General features: G+C 45.6%; 2 protein-coding genes across 5 annotated transcripts in view; one reads left to right on the top strand and one right to left on the bottom strand.

The window, feature by feature from the left end:
• Window positions 1–2,381, bottom strand: part of KANSL3 (KAT8 regulatory NSL complex subunit 3) — a 19,860-nt gene extending 17,479 nt beyond the window's left edge. For 2 of the 4 annotated variants that reach the window (XM_087969563.1, XM_087969564.1), the window contains exons 1-3: window positions 1,421–1,548; window positions 411–685; window positions 18–188 (exon numbers count right to left, since the gene is read on the bottom strand). In XM_087969563.1, coding sequence (XP_087825689.1) covers window positions 18–188; window positions 411–628 — 389 coding nt within the window. In that variant the 5' untranslated portion in view covers window positions 629–685; window positions 1,421–1,548. Of the gene's footprint in view, window positions 1–17; window positions 189–410; window positions 686–1,420; window positions 1,987–2,020 lie in introns of those variants that run through there. The other 2 variants (XM_026684718.2, XM_026684717.2) reach the window with 2 other exon arrangements.
• Window positions 2,138–17,014, top strand: DUSP11 (dual specificity phosphatase 11). Its single transcript, XM_087969577.1, has 10 exons — window positions 2,138–2,508; window positions 2,829–2,904; window positions 3,690–3,821; window positions 4,054–4,177; window positions 4,425–4,485; window positions 5,140–5,186; window positions 6,081–6,156; window positions 7,689–7,808; window positions 15,170–15,208; window positions 16,377–17,014. Exons 1-10 carry the CDS (start codon window positions 2,138–2,140, stop codon window positions 16,633–16,635), a joined length of 1,305 nt encoding a protein of 434 aa, XP_087825703.1. The 3' UTR covers window positions 16,636–17,014.

The following is a 17,014-nucleotide window of genomic DNA, read 5'->3' as shown; positions in this document are numbered from 1 at the left end:
GCCACTCATTTTTATACCTGTTCATATGTTCCTCCCAGTCCTCAGGTGGAGGAGGTGTATCAGTGTCTGTACGGGCAAAAATCACGTGGCGTTCACACTCATTCATCACAGTTCGGGCTTTCTGGTTGTCATAGAGGGGCACAGGTGTTGGTGTCACTGTTTCTACATCAATAGGAACATCGGCCTCCCTGGAAAGAGATACCGCAGTTTCAAGATAAGGAGCATTTTGTAACCCTCTGTTCCTCTTTAATGGCTTAGGAGCTTTATGAAAATCAGCACCCAGGCAGTACGTGCAGCACTCGAAATAACATCGGCTCAGTACATATGGCCTGGTCAAGTGTTGGTCCCATTAAATGTTCAGCTCAACCACACAGAAGGCAGAGAAAGAAAGAGAGAGAGATAGAACTCACGCAGCGCTATTGTCCTGATGTCGCTTGGGGGTGACGAACAGCAGGCGTGTGGGACGAGCATTACTGGCATCAGGGTGGGCACTCCAGGGCTTGGCATAGCTGTGGTCCAGGAAGACCAAGTCCAGTTCCCTCTCGTGGACTGAGAGCTGGAAAAGCAGAGAGGTCCCCATCCTCCGTGCCGAGGTTTGAAAATCACGCTCGTTCCCTCGATAAGACATGTTTCAGCCTTTTGTGTTCAGCTGTGGCACAACCTGCTGTCGAAGCTGCACATCGTTCTGTCCGGAAGGGAAGGAGAAGGGATGAGCAAGCAGCACGGCATGAAAAAAAAACACAAGCTAGGGCTGTGTGCTCTGTAGCCCAGATTCATTTATTCATTAATCACAGGCTGCTAGGATTCTGAAGCACTCTTCGCAACTTCAAGATAAAATGCACAAGGAAATAGATTATAAAATACAGATTAAAAAAAATAGCATGCAATTAGTAACAAAGCCAAACTATCATCCAACCAGAGGGAATCGCAACCCAATCGGCCTTCTAGGAGAGCTGAGAACGGAGCCCCCCCCACTTCAGAAGAGCATTGCCAACAAGCAGCCTGGCCCTGCCTCTCCCAGGTAAACCAAACCGGCTGGACCCATTCCAAGGGGAGAACCTGCTCCAACCGATGATCACGTGGTGCACTGAACACCAGCACTTTAAGTTGCACCGAGGAGCAACCGGGTACCCAACGCAGAGTTTGCAGCCCTGGTGTCAAGAGTTTCTGCTGGTGAATACTCCCTACTCTCAGTCAAGGGCAGCAGCCTTTGTGAGGTCTTCAGAGGCACCTCCAGGTGCAACCCCTCTGCAGGGCACGACCAGATCCTCCTCCTCCTCCTCCTCCTCCTCCTCATGCCACCTTGACCAAAATGGGGCAAAGCCTTTTTGGCCACAGCCCCCACAGGGCCTGCTGTGCTTGCAGGAGCTGCTAGTCCAGAAGGACCCCGAAGTCAAAAGAGGGGCCCCCTCCAGCAGACCCACCTTTGATGGACAGGCAGTAAGGATCCTGTGCCTTGCTGGGTTCTCTCTCAGCCCCCCGAGGCCAAAAGGGCCCCCAGAGCGGCGATCGAAAACTGGGGGTCACCAGTATCTCTACGGCAGCAACCCCCCATTATGGGGGAGGGGGTGTTATTGCTCTTTCCCATTTAAGTTTGGCCTGAATGGTACACGGGGGAGGGGGAGACTGACCCCTGCAGGGGTCAGCAAAGCCCCCCCCCGCAGCAGCCGGGGAGGCACCCGGGAAAGCGAAGGGCCCGAAGCGGCCGACGGCGCGCCCGCCCCGAGAGCTTCTTCCACGGCGGGGATCCCCAGCCCCGCGGGAACGGCCCGCCGGGGAGGCAGCTCCATCTGCGAGGCGGGAAGGTCGGGGGCCGATGCTCTCCGGGCGCCGCTGAGGCGGAGGCGCCGCCCGAAGGCCCCGCGCGGCCACCCGAAGGGAGCCTCCCCGGCGCGGCCCACCCGACGTGAGGGGGCGGGGACGTCGGCGCTCCTGAGCATGTGCAGACCGCAGGCCCCTCCCGGACTACAGCTCCCGTCGAGGACTACGCCGCCCCCTCCCCGGCGGAAGCGCCGCTCACCTGCTTCCCCGGCCGAGCAGCAGGGCGGCGACGCCACCGCGGCGTGATTGACCCGGGCAGGCCTCGCGCTTCTGCGCACGCGCGAGGAGGTGCGGGGAGGCGGGAGCGGCGGCGGCGATGGCGTTCAGGTCCGGAGGCAGGTTGGGCGCGCGGGCCGGCAGGCTGTGTCTCCCCTTTCGGGGCCCGGAGCAGCTTTGCAGGCCGGAGGAGCAGGCCGAGGGCGGCTGGGCGCATGCGCGATACCCCGGCCCGCCTGCAGGTGGCGCTGCGCAGGGCGGGAGCGGCGGCGGCGGCGGCGTGGGGGTCCCTCGGGTGCTCCCCCTGCGGCCCGGCGGTTGGCAGGGCCGTACCGGAAGCTCTGGGTCCGCCCACGGCCGGAAGGCGGAAGCGTCGGAGGCCGGGTCTCCCGGGCAACAGCGTCAAGGCGGCGAGGGTGGCTCCGGCCCGAGGGGGCCCATGGGGAACCGGAGGGGCGGCCTGCCGGACAGGTGAGCGGGACGGCGGGTGTTGCGGGGTTGAACAGGCGGGAGCCGAGCCCTAAAAGCCACCCAAGCGGTGCATTTGCCTGCTTTCTAACTGCCAGGTGGGAGCTGATTCCACCACAAGGCTTGCGCTCTGGGTCGGGGGTCTCCAACCTGGGCCCCTTTAAGCCTGGAGCACAGCTGGCGGGGGAATTCTGGGAGTTGAAGTCCACACGGCTTAAAGGGGCCAAGTTTGGGAGCCCCTGTTCTGCATTATCCTTCCTCACTGAAACTCTGTCCTAACCCCATCGAAGCAAAAGCAATACGTTGTGACGTTTCCTTCCTAGGTGGACTGATTACCTGCCTCTTGGAAAAAGAATGTCCGGGACCCGCTTTATTGCCTTCAAAGTTCCCCTGAAGGAGGTAAGTCAGGTGAAGAATGTAGCCACTCCATTGCTTTGATTTTTCAGCGCCTTTGAAAGATGAAAACGTCTCTTGGGGCGGGTGATTTGCTGGCAGTATATCAGCAATTTGTAGATTTAGTGTAGCTTTAACAAAAGATTCCTCTACCCTCCCCCCCAAAGGAAAGATTTTGAAAGCAAATTTAAATCAGTGAACTTGTTAGCTATGGAGTCAAGTAAAGTGTCATAAATTAAATTAAATTAGTGAAGTTTTCAGCTACAGCATCAAGTAAAGTGTCATAAAAGTAGCCTAAATAAATTTATCTGGACATTGATGGACACTACAGGCATTTTGGGTTCCACAGGGTAAATTTCAGCCTGAACATTGACAATATTAATTGGGGGAAGTTTTGGAGGCCAGTTTTTTTTCATATTTACTGGCTCCCCAAACATGATTTGCTGTTCAGGGCCTCCATTTCTTGCTTCTAGGTCTGATCTATATGTTTGACATTCTGGCAGACCTCCCAGGAAACAGGATCTGATCAACTAATTTCACATTATTGTGAGGCTACATTAACAGGGCCTTGAACTAGATTTCATTGCTTTAGTGAAATTGGACATTTAGAGAAGTTGAATTTGCTTTACAACAATTATTACTTACTGATGGAGTTCCCTTCCAAATTATTAACTGAGGACTGTTTTGTACTCAGGTTACACAAGGTTGTGCAAATACAGCTGTGCTTGGCTCCTGGTATGTATCAGAGTGTCTTTGGCAATTTAGCAGCAACGTTTAATATTTTTTTCCAGAGTTTTGAATGGAGGCTTGCCCCAGATGAGCGTTTTTCTCCCTTAGACCTTATCACTCAAATCAAAGAGCAAAAAGAAGAGCTTGGTTTGATCATTGATTTAACATATACAACACGCTATTATGAGCCAATGGTAAGTTTCCCTTAACAGGGATTAGTTATATAACCTTAATTCTTAATACAGTCATTGCTTTGGGATTACAGAGGCAATTTTGAGAAAAGGGGTTTTTAAGTTGGTTTCCTGAATATAACAATTATAACACATTGTCATTTTTTGCCTGCTTTATTGAGCTGATTTATTTTTTCTTAAATGGCTGTTTGGATATTCATTTCAATTATTTCAAATGCTTTGCATTTTCTTTTAGGAGCTACCAGATACACTGCAATATTGTAAGATTTTAACAATTGGACATAAAGTACCTAATCACGCTATAGTTTCTAAATTCAACGGTGCTGTGAAAAAATTCCTCAAAGAGAACCAGCATAATGGTGAGTCTGATTGGATGTGCAAACACTTTGATTTAGTAACAGAATTTTACATTAAACTCCAAAAATTCTATTCCTAAACCTGTTTGTGGACCATCTCAAGGCAATCTGCCCATCAATACTACTGCCTCTTGCAGTACATGAAAAAAACCAGATATATATTTGTTCATGTATAAAAGCAGCTAAAATTAAAATTATCTCTGTGATGGGGCTTTTATAAAGACACCATTTGTATTTCCTATCTCCCCAGACAAACTTATAGGAGTCCACTGCACACATGGTTTGAATCGAACAGGTTACCTTGTTTGCAGGTAATTTTTTCTAAGCAACAAAGTGATTCTACTGGTCTGATTTGGAAATTCGTATCTGCTGCAGCAATGTCAGTTTCTGTCTATCTTCAGTTGATAGATTGTTATTTATAACTGGATTGTAGCTCAGTTAATTATAATTCCTCTAGAAATGTTAGTTTCTGTTAGTCTTAATACTATAGAAGGACAAAGAAAGGATGGGAGAAGACAAGAAGTTTTTTTATTTAGAAAATTGATGTCTAATTCTTCTGTTTCTGTTGGTTTTTAATGCACAGTAAATATTCAATTATTGTAATGCAATTAATGTATTTTGAAACTGAACCAATTTTTTTTTAAAGTGTTATGAGACCTCATTTCTATGGAGTTATGATGACGTACAAATAATGCCGTTTGTGCTCATTTATCTCATTTGTGTAATTATATCATTGCACAGATATTGCATAAACTGCATAAAACCTCATTTTATTGGATCTTAGTAAACAGGCTGTTTTCAGCAAACCGAATTTCCCCTTAAATTTACATGGTGCAGACTATGAAAATCTGAGAGTGAATTTGTTCTGTTTATGGTCTGTTGCACTGAAGTCTCTTGAATGGGCTTCACTGTGTTGTAATTTTTTTCTTACGTTAGTTTTCTTCTTGTGTATTGTTGTTGTTAAGATACCTTATTGATGTTGAAGGAATGGATCCAAACAGGGCAATAGAATGTAAGTATTGTGCCCTCAATTGAGAGCACTCTGATTCAACTCTTCGTTGCCTACACTAACCAGTAGGATAGATAAAATAGCAGATAGCTAACAAATGTAACAGTTTGCACAGCCAAAAAAGAAAGACAAAAAGCATTAAACATTAACAAATGAGGACTGTGAATTAACCTAATATCTAATGTCCTGCTTATTGAAATAGTGGGATTATGGAATATGATAACCAAAAAATAGCTATCAATTGCAGGCATATTTTACAAGCTATCATGGGGAAAAAAGAAACATTTTAAAGTTCTGATTAGACAAAATATATATTGGTGATATAATCCATCAGATTATCTAGAAAGTAAACTTCTCTGACTGTTCAGGTTAAACTTTTTTCATAACTTGTAAAAAAACATGAAATTTGAATTGCACTGATAAAGAAAAGGGCCTGCAATGCTTTTTCTAAAGATTTATTTTTCTTGTTGCACAGTCTGCATTGCGTTGCTAATACTGGGTCGGCAGTAAACTCCAGTAGGGACTACCATGGTGAAAGTGAAGTTTGGAATGTCCTGAATGTTCCACTGACAGAATGAGGCGTTTTGCATAAAATGGTTTTCTGATTGGCAGCGGTGATGGAGTTTCCAGGGAAAACTCTCTTGATCTCCCCGTTGCAAATATAGGTGTTTCCTTGAGAAACCAGTGCCCGCCCTCTGGCCCCATGTCAGAAAATTGCCTGTGGGGATAGAATAGTTTATTTTATAAATCTCCAAGATTCTCTGGAATTAAGCTCTGGAATTGAGCTTAAAAGTCAGATGAGCTTCTGCTTTGTGCTTTAATGAAAATAGTATGTGTAGAAGTAACGTCTATATAGTGGGGCACACAGAACATCAAAGCTATTTTTCCCTTTCACAGTATTCAACAGATGTAGGGGACATCCTATAGAGAGGAAGAACTATATTTCTGCTCTCCGGAAAACATCTAGAACAAGGTAGTTCTCTTTTCCAGTGTGACTTGCTGAAATGGAGCACTCCAACCTTTTTTTGCATTTTGTACTATTGAATTCCTGCCTGCGAAACGGTGTTCCGTTTGTTGCTGGTTCTTGCATATAATCCTATAAGCCAGGGTCCCCAACCGCCGGTCGCGGACGTGCCGGCCGCGAACAACCCTTACCGGGCCGCTGGTTGCTGGGCGCCGCCATCTTTTTAAAAAGCGCTTCCGGTAGAAAGCTCACCGAGCGCTGTTTATCATAAAAGATGGCGGCGCCAGCGCTCGGTGAGCTTTTCCGGGTAGAAAGCCATTTCTACCCGAAAAAGCTCACCAAGCGCTAGCGCCGCCATCTTTTATGAAACTGCGCTTCGTGGCGATCACGAAGCGCCGTTTCGTCATAAAAGATGGCGGCGCCCAGTTGCCCGATGCCGGGCCGCGGCGCCCAGCTGATGTCGGAACCGGCCGCGGCGTCAAAAGGTTGGGGATCCCTGCTATAAGCAACATATGAACATCTCCTTCACACACTGCAAATCATTTGGCCAACAACACACCATTGTATACATGCAAAGTACATGTATGTTGACATCCCAATCGCCATGCTATAATCACATTTCCTACATATTTATCCATGAGTACATTAAACCAGGGGAACATGACTTTCCTGCACATTTTCTCCAAATTGATTAGGCCACCTTTATTTAGTTTTTACATCGTTCCTGTTTCTTTTAGTTTCCCAGACACACAACGCATTTTATTTTTTCCCCTCCATTTATTTCATTCCTTAATTCATGCCCTTTACCACTGTCAGCTATTCCAGGTAAACCAGACAGGATTTAGATGAGCGAATTCTGCCTTATTGTAAAAGCTACATCAGGGGTCTCCAATCTTAGCAACTTTAAGCCTGGCAGAATTGAAGTCTGCCAGGCTTAAAGTTGCTAAGATTGGAGACCCCTGGCTCCATGAACAGCGTCTTGCAAATAAGATTCACACCGTCCCTTTTAATCCCCTGAACCACCAGGGTGGGGGTCCTTCCTAAGTTTCTTTCTCCACCATTAAGCCACTGGGGCTCCTGCTTCTCTTGTCCAGCTGTTCCCCAGGCAGTGTCTTTCCTTCCTCCCCCAAGGTTGTCATCCGCACATTCCATTACAACCAGTGACGACTCTTATGTTCGGAGTCCCATTTTCACCATGACTTTCCTCAACCAAGGTTTTCACATCATGCTTGTCATAAAAAGAAGGCATGGACTAATTCCTAGTTAGAGATAAACTCATCTCAACGCAGTGCTTCCTGCTGCTAAGTTGGTCAGCTTGAGCACAACTTGCATAACTTCTGCAATGCAACCAAAGTCCAGTTTTACACCATGTTTGTTTTTTCCCCCTGTTCTGGGCAAACTGGAACCTGCTATAGCAGAGACTCTCTGCAAGCCAAAAGACTCCGGCTAGCATCCCACCATCTAGAAGTTAATTGGCAGATATTCTGGACCCCTGAAAGCAGCATTTTAAATATTAAATTTCCTTATCTTTTTTTCTAAAGGAACCATCATCATATGGATGGTTCACAACGGAATTGGATGAAAGGGCCTGTGAGTTACGCCCAAAGCCCTGATTATGAAGATGCTGACTATGGACCACAGAACTGGAAACACGCACCAAGGTTTTTCTTCTTTTCTTCCCATGGATTCAGTATAATTAAGTGAACATAGAACCTTCTGTGGTTCTGTATATAAAAATAGAAAAGATTAGGGTAAAGTTAGATGTTGATATGTGCTCTTATAATGCCAAGAGAAATAAGGAAAAATATTCCCAACAAAATAAACTACAACAAAGAATTAAGGAGCTAGAAACTCTACTACAGAATACTCCAAAAGATACAAAACTGCAAAACCAGATAAGTATAGCTAAATATAAATTGAATTTAATCGAACAAGAGAAAATGATTACAAATTTGAATTTGACTAGACAAACCTATTTTGAACATGCCAACAAGCCAGGAAGATGGCTATCTTATAAATTTAAAAAAAAAGAAAGAAAAGAGAATGATATGCCAGTTAATAGATAACAAGGGAGATACCATATTTGCCGGCGTATAAGACGACTTTTTTGCCCTAAAAAACATGCCTCCAAGTGGGGGGGTCGTCTTATACGCCGGTAAATACATTGTCACTCGGTGCAGAGCGATGGGCGGAGCTCCGCAACTTGCGAAGCCCCTTCAAGCCCAGCCGAAGTCTCTCTTCCTCCTCCTCCCACCCACCCACCCTCCGCCCGGCTCGGGCGCTATGGAGGCCAATCTGGAGGTGGGGTGGGGGTGGAGCGGGAGGGTCTCTGGCGGGGCCGCTTCGCCCAGCCAGCCCCGAGCCGCGTAATGGCCCGGGGAGTGGGGGGGGGAGAAGGTGGTGGGGGTGGACTGTGGCGCCCCTCCTTCTGGGCAGCGGGGCGGGGGGCGGCAATTTGCTCCTCCCGCTTCTCCCTCCCTCTTTGAAAGACCGGGAGGGCTGTGCTTGGGGCGGGGGGGGTGTCCTCAGGAAGTTCCTGATGGGACCCCGCTGGGCAGGGCCACCCGGCTCCCGAGCTGCTTTCCAGGGTCCCCTTGGGAAGAAAAGGGTCCGGTGGGCGGTGGAAGAAGGCGAGCGCCCTCCTCCCGCCCCCTGTCCCGTCCCGTCCCTCCTCTTGTCCCCTCCTCCCCTCCCCGCTTAAGAGAGAAAGATCTGCCTCCCCTGCACCGAGCTTCCACCCGGCGCCGCGTCTCCCGGCCAGCGCGCGCTTGCGACTTGGGAACCGGCCAAGCGACTTTAAAACCGAGCGGAGCCCAGATATAGCCGGAATTACCCTCCACACCACACACACACACACACAGAGAGAGAGAGAGAGAGAGTTGGCAGCTGTCCATCCCCCACCCTTGGAGTCCCGATGGCACGCACGCGGGGGCTGTCACAAAGAAAGGGAGAGGAATTGAGTGCCAGCCTGAGAAAGGCGAAGCTGCCTCTCTAAAGCATTTTGGTGGCTTTGTAAGTTTGGGGGAAAGGGGTTGGGGGTGTCAATCAAGAATTATATCCAGAATACCCCAAGTGTTACAACTTACCGTATTTGCCGGCGTATGAGACGACTTTTTGCCTTGAAAAGCATGCCTCCAAGTGGGGGGTCGTCTTATACTGCGAGTATATAACAAAAACTATATTTTGAGTGGAAATGTTGGGGGCTCGTCTTATACGCCCAGTCGTCTTATACGCCGGCAAATACGGTATATACCAGGAAATAGAACAGAAAAAAGAAATCATTCATAAATACTTTGAAGATCTATACAAAAAAGAAGAGGTTAGTGAAGATAGAATAAGGAATTATTTAGATGAAGTTAAAGATAAGGTAATTGGGGAAGAAATGGCAGAACTATTAAATAAAGACATTACTGAATTGAAATCAGCAATGGAATCCCAGGGGAGCTCTACAAGGGAATAGTAGAACAAATCGGACCATTTATGTTGGAAGTTTTTAATGACGTTTTACTAGCAGCCAGGATGCCGGACTCATGGAGGGGGGCGCTGATTTCGCTGATCCCGAAGGAGGATACAGATCCCAGATATATAAACAATTACAGGCCGATTTCACTCCTAAATACTGATTATAAAATATTCACTTCTATTATAGCAAACAGATTAAAAAGATTGCTAAACTTGTATATACATGAAGATCAAAACGGATTCCTTCCAACTAGGCAAATAAAGAATAATCTAAGAATAGTATTAGACGTACTAGAATTTTATGAAGCCCACCCTGAGAGACAAGTAGCACTCATGTTCCTAGATGCAGAAAAAGCTTTCGATAATCTGAATTGGCAATTTTTAATTTCAAAAAATTTATAATTTGAATCTGGGTACCAAATTTGAAAATATTATAACAACTATCTATGACACACAACAAGCCAATATAATAATAAACGGGGAACACACTCGCCCAATAAAGATAGAAAAAGGAGTGAGACAGGACTGCCCTCTGCTCTTCATATTATCATTAGAGACATTATTAACGCGAATTAGGCAAAATTCAGATATAAAGGGATTAACGGTCAAGAAAGAGGAATTTAAATTGCAAGCATTTGCGGACGACATGATTTTCTTCATTGAAGAACCAATAGATAGGGGACTAAAATTGATGAAAGAACTAGAGAAATTTGGAGCACTAGCAGGACTTAAAATAAACAGGGAAAAAACCAAATTAATGACCAAAAATTTAACAGAAAAACAGAAAATAGAATTAGAAGAAACAATGGAAATACAAGTGACAAAGAAAGTGAAATATCTAGGAATTTGGCTAACACCACACTGTAAGTCACTTAAAGAAAATAATTATGACAAATTGTTACATCAGGTAAAGAAAGATTTAGAATCATGGAGTAAACTTCAAATTTCACTATTAGGTAGGATTGCCACCATTAAAATGAACATTCTCCCCAAATTTCTATACTTGTTCCAAACGATCCCAATTAAATTACACAAAAAGTTCTTTGAAGAACTTAACAAAATAACCCTCAAATTTATTTGGCAAGGGAAAAAACCCAGAATAAACGTAAAAGCAATGCAAGATATGAAGAGCAGAGGAGGGTTAGCAGTCCCAAACTGGGAGTTATATTATATGGCCACCTCGTTAGTTTGGTTGAAGGACTGGGTGAATTTAACTAATAAAAGAATATTATTTCTAGAAGGCCACGACTTACAAAGGGGTGGCACACTTTCTTATGGGACGTAGGGAAAACCAGTCAAAAATATTTTCATAGACATTTAATTAGAGACGCGCTACTAACAATTTGGAAGAAAATACGGAAAAAACATTACATAAAAATACCAATATGGATTTCAACAATGGAGGCGATGATTCACCCAAACAATCTGGAAATTACTAAAATGATTAAATATAAAGACTTATTGGACCCACAAGGAAATTTGAAATCGAGGCAGGAAATTCAGGACCAGGGACAAAAAATTGATCAATGGGTTTACCTTCAGATTCAAAGTAGGTACAAACAAGACAAGAAAGAATTTGGAATTAACAACAAACTTCAACAATTAGATAAAATTTTATTAGGACCGGACAAAAAAAACATAACAAAATTTTACAATTATTTACTAGAAACAGAATTAGAAGAAGAAATTGTAAAAGGGAATATGATTGCGTGGAGTCGGAACGTAGGACGTAGTATTACACTAGCGGAATGGGAAAAAGTTTGGGGCAGGAATAATAAGATCACAAAATCGGTAGCATACAAGGAAAATCTTTATAAAATGTTTTATAGATGGCATTTCCCTCCTTCGAGACTAGCGAAGATGCACCCCAACATGAGTCCGTATTGTTGGAAATGCAAGAAAAAAGAAGGAACCTTTTTCCATATGTGGTGGACATGTACAGAAACCCAAAATTACTGGAAGAAAATCAAAACTTGGTTGGAAGAAATTATAAAAGAGCAGATCGAATATAAACCAGAGTTCTTCCTACTAGGGATCTTTGACAAACAAATTTCCAAAAAAGCTAAATACATAACAATACACATCTTAACCACGGCCAGATTAGCCTTCGCTCAATATTGGAAACAACATCAAATTCCACCAGATGAAGTGATTATTGATAAAATTTCAAAATGTGCAGAAATGGACAAACTGACTTTGGCACTAAAAAACAAAGATACTTCACTATATTATGATAGTTGGAATTGTTGGTATAATTGGATTGATCAAAGATAAATTACCGTATATACTCGAGTATAAGCTGAGTTTTTCAGCCCATTTTTTGTGCTGAAAAACCCCCCCTCGGCTTATACTCGAGTCAGATTCCCCTCTGAAAAAAAAATGTTGCGGAGCTCCAGAGCTGGGCAGGCGCTTCCCTGCTTCCGTGTTTCCTTTGCAACTTTTAAGCATGGGGGTAATCGGAAGCAGAAAAGTTCTTGCATGAGGATATATTTTTTCTTTTTTTTAACTGTTTTTAGGGGGGGGGAAGACCCACCGTCATGTGAGAATGCTCAGACACGAAATCTATCCGCCCGAAAATAAGTGTGTGTGTGTGTGTGTGGAATTTTAACAGAGGGAAGATGTAGGGAGAAGGCAAAAGCGACGGAAGATCCTTCAGGGGAGACTGAGGGGGAGACTCACCCTTGGTCCAGATGAGCCCCCTTCCCCGCCCCTAAGGAAGCAGAGGCAGCCAGCAAGGGCAGGCAAGCCCCACTTCACGGACTCAGTCCGCCCTCGCTCCCACCCAAAGCCACGAAGTTCCCCAATCGCGCAGCCCAGAATCGCCCTCCCCTCAGGGGGCAGCAACGACTTCGGTTTTTCCCGAGACAAGAAGCTCCGCTGTGCAATGAAAGCGCCCTGGCTCTAGGCTCGCGGGCTCAGAAAACAACGCGAGCCGAGGTGGCTTGCTCCGCTCGGCTTCTCCAACATCCGGCACCGCCCTGTTCTATGTGCCGGGCCCGGCAAGTCCGAGCAGCCAGCACATAGAACAGGGCGGCGCCGGAGATCATTAGCCGCCTCTTTCGCAGCACAAGAAGAACAGGGTGGTGCCGGACCATTGGAGAAGCGGAGCAAAGCCGGAGATTAGTAGCTGCCTCTTTCGGGGCAGAAAGCTTCCCCCAACCAGCTGGCTGGTCGTCTCCCCCTCGGCCATACAGAACAAGCAGGCAGAGAAGGAGGAGAGCAGCTGGCCAATTGGGGGAGGCTTCTTGTGCTGCGAAAGAGGCAGCTAATGATCCCCGGCTCCGCTCGGCTTCTCCAACATCCGGCGCCGCCCTGTTCTATGTGCCGGGCCCGGCAAGTCCGAGCAGCCAGCGCGTGGAGCAGGGCGGCGCCGGAGATCGTTGGCTGCCTCTTTCACAGCACGGGAGGCCTCCCCCGGCTGGCCGGCTGCTCTCCTCCTTCTCTGCCTGTTTGTTCTGTGTGACCGAGGAGGAGGAGACCGGCCGGCTGGTTGGGGGAGGCTTTCTGCGCCGAGGGAGGCGGCTGCTGGTCTCCGGCTTTGCTCCGCTTCTCTGATGGTCTGGCGCTGCCCTGTTCTTTACTTGGGCAGCCGGGCGCCCGCAGCGGCGCCCACGGCGGCAACAGGCAGTTCCACCCGGGCTCCACTCAGGTGTCCGGCTGGGGCTGTCGGGAGTTGCTGCCGCCAGTGCGGCTCCGGTCCCGCCTTGCCTTGGGAAGGGTGGGGCAAAACCAGGAGCCGCTGAGCCTGAGCCTCCGGTGCCGCTGCTGCCGTTGCAAAGCGCTGCCGCGGCTCTTCCTTTTTGCCTTTCCCTTCCCGAGGCGACGCGGGACTGGGGCCGTGCCGGCGGTAGCGACTCCTGACTCAGGGGGCCTCCGAGGGGAGGGGAAGAGAGTGACTCCTGCCTCCCGCTGTCGTCATCATCTTCTTCTTTTGGGTTAGTGAATCAAACCTTTCATGATAGTGAGATCGTTTCCCAAATTAATTATTTTTAATTTTTGAAATTTACCAGTAGCTGCTGCATTTCCCACCCTTGGCTTATACTCGAGTCAATAAGTTTTCCCAGTTTTGTGTGGTAAAATTAGGTGCCTCGGCTTATATTCGGGTCGACTTATACTCGAGTATATACGGTATATATCATAAGGCATAAGAGGAAAGTATTAACCTATAATAATGAGATAGCGATATATGTATAGAATAGGTGTGTGTATATGACATAAATCAAAGGCTATGAAAAAAGATCTTGCAAACTGTAAAAATAAGAATGCTTTTAACCTTCCTTATCTTTTTTCTAAAGGAACCATCATCATATGGATGGTTCACAACGGAATTGGATGAAAGGGCCTGTGAGTTACGCCCAAAGCCCTGATTATGAAGATGCTGACTATGGACCACAGAACTGGAAACACGCACCAAGGTTTTTCTTCTTTTCTTCCCACGGATTCGGTATAATTAAGTGAACATAGAACCTTCTGTGGTTCTGTATATAAAAATAGAAAAGATTAGGGTAAAGTTAGATGTTGACATGTGCTCAAGTAACTTCCAGAAGCATCTTGTTCCCTCCCCAGTCCCCAGAAGAGTGTAGAGCCCTTCAAGCTGTGTCTTCCTTAGGCTTGTTCTCCAGAGGGAAGGGGGAGAGTTGGTAGTTCCTTGGTCGCCTGCCTGTTTTTCCTACTTATAGGACTTATTTTCCCTGGAAAACAGTTGAATAGCAGAGAGGTCAGTCTGGTCCCATTTAAAGTTTTCTTCCCACAAGTTCCCCACCCCGATCACTTGGCCAACTGAGGAGGAGGAGGAGGAGGAGGCATAGTGGCTTAGTAGGTTGGTTAAGGAGCCAGGCTGTGGGAGGGGCACTGTTTGCAGAGAGCAGGCTACAGTTGCTGTGTTTTGGATGGAAAGATTAACCACCTTCCCTTGGCTTTTTTAAATTATTAAAAATTGTGTGAAATCTTTACCTTGCCAACTGCTACCTACATGTCTCCTGGTAGATGGTTTGTTTCTGACATACTGTGATATGTGAGATCAGTGATTAAATCATGTTTAGAACAGTAATCCCACACTTGTAATCATTGGGTGGTTGTCACATTAACTTACATATATACAGTATTATAAATATTATAATACATTATAGTTTATTGAATAAGTCGGTTGTCTTCATCTTCATACTATGCCTAGATGGGCATTGCTTGGAACAACCATTGCAACCAGTTCAGTTTATTTACAATATCCTAGACAGGCAGTTATTACTGTTTATTAAATTGTTATGCTGCCCATCTCCCCTGTAAGGTAGCCCTGGGCAGCTTAGTTTACCAAACTTACTTTCCTAAATTCCTTCTTAACACTTATGATTTAAGTCTTCATGCTATAAAGTCAACACCCGCATTCTGGTGCTATTAGTGCTTCTTTCTTATCAGAGGAAACCAGGCATGCTCCAGATTGCCCTAAATTTCCAGGGGAGAAAACAAAAGAAAGGATGGGCTCACATTGGCCCCGTCAGCCTTTCCTTCCACAAACGCTCCTGTTATTTGTGCATCAACAGTTTTTGCCTTCTTTCTGTTTCAGGAATTTTCCACTTAGGAAAGGTGGACGAAGCCAAAAAAGGTAAATGGCAGAGGATTCATGGAAACGCCTGCAGATAAAGTGTGTATCTCTGGTTGGTGTTAGACGAAGAGGACATCTGTTCAGGGATGGTCATGTTCTACTGCAATAGCCAGTCATAAATTGTCCTGATGAATTGTGTAATTTAAAGCTGCATTGTTATCTTGATTTTGCATAACTATTTCTAGAGTAAGGATTTGGGTTTCTAGTATCCTTTTTTGACAATGCTCAGGTGTGAGAGAAAGTATGGTTCCTGGAACACATTCTGTTCCAAACATTCATGGACTAATTTTATAGTAAATACTGGCTTTTATACTTATCCATGAGCCATGGTGGCGCAGTGGTTAGATTGCAGTATCCCAGGCTGACTGTCAGGAGTTCGATCCTGACAGGTTGACTCATCCTTGCAAGGTTGATAAAATGAGGACCCGGATGGTTGGGGCAACATGCTACTCGGCTTAGAGTGGACTATAAAGCACTGTGAAGTGGTATATAAGTCTAAGCGCTATTATCTAGCAGGCTGTCAGAATGCCCCACATCAGGCTCCCTAATTTCTGTGGTTAACCCAGGAAGTGATAAAGTGCAACAAAACAACTGTACACTTTTGTATATGCTATGTAGTTATTGTCCATTAAGAAGAAGGGCTGGCTCCTGGTGACTGTAGGAATAGGATCTTTTTTCAAGTGGCTAGTCAGTACTTTCTTCCTAGAGGGGGCAGACAGTGGCTACCCAGTCATCAGCCTGTCCCCCACCCCCATGCTTAAAGCAGGACTAGAACTCATGACTTCTAATCCAGGACCTTAACCACTGGACCAAATGGGCTTTGTTATATTAATATGCAAATTACAGCAAGAGTCGCTGTACTTTTAATTGTTGCTGTTGCCCTGAATAAAAGTATAGTATGACTACCTTTGAGATTAATCTGCAATGATTTGTGAGCAGAGTGGAGATTACCCTGTAACTAAAACTCTTATCAAGCCTTATTGGAACCTTGCAATTTACCAATAATTAGCAACATTTTAAACTGCTTTAAAGTTTAAACAGCAGGGGGTTCATCCATTGCAATTTGAACCATTAAGTTCGAAAACTTAAGTTGTGGGGCCAGAGATTAGCAGCAGGACTTCTTCAGGATCCGTTGTTCTGCCCTGAAATCTGACGCTCTTTATTTAAGGAAGCATCCCCAAATCTGGAACCAGAATCTCATCACCTGTTACAGCGAAGGGAACCAAGCGTGCAGTCCACAACGACCCCCTTCAGCCGACATGAGGCATCAGAGATCAGGTCACGATGTCAGGCCCAGCAATAGGCTGTTCTTCTCCCAGGAACAGTTTCAAGGATATCAAAGACCCTCTTTTCAAGAACTAAATCCTCATGGCTCGCTGCGACAACATAGAAATCAAATAGACAAGCAATACTGTTGGATCCCTTAATCATGAAAAAAGTATTTGGCAAGAAAAGATAATCTGTGGAATTGATGCTTACAGTAAATTACACCGTTGCTGTTTAAGAATGCTTTCTAGTTGCATCCAATTCTACAGTTGCCACCGCATCATTTAGTTGCCTTTTTGGAAGAAGAAAAGAAGGGAACTGGACACCTGATAAACACATTTCCAACAGAAGGATTCTGTTAAGGAAAGGGTATTCAATGAATTCACCCAAAATGTTTCCTTCTTGGATGACTTGAGAACAGAACTTTTTTTTTAAAAAAAAAGATACTTCTGCAAATCATCCTTATATGTTGCTCTTTAGATATTAAATAAAATGTATTGTTCCACAATAGTGTACAGTGTAGTAAAAATGTTTTCACGA

This window comes from Notechis scutatus, chromosome 7 (genome assembly GCF_049901735.1).
Source record: "Notechis scutatus isolate UNSWTSFEM ecotype Mainland chromosome 7, rNotScu1.2, whole genome shotgun sequence".
Lineage (NCBI taxonomy): Eukaryota > Metazoa > Chordata > Lepidosauria > Squamata > Elapidae > Notechis > Notechis scutatus.
This window is presented reverse-complemented; position numbering and strand designations above follow the sequence as displayed.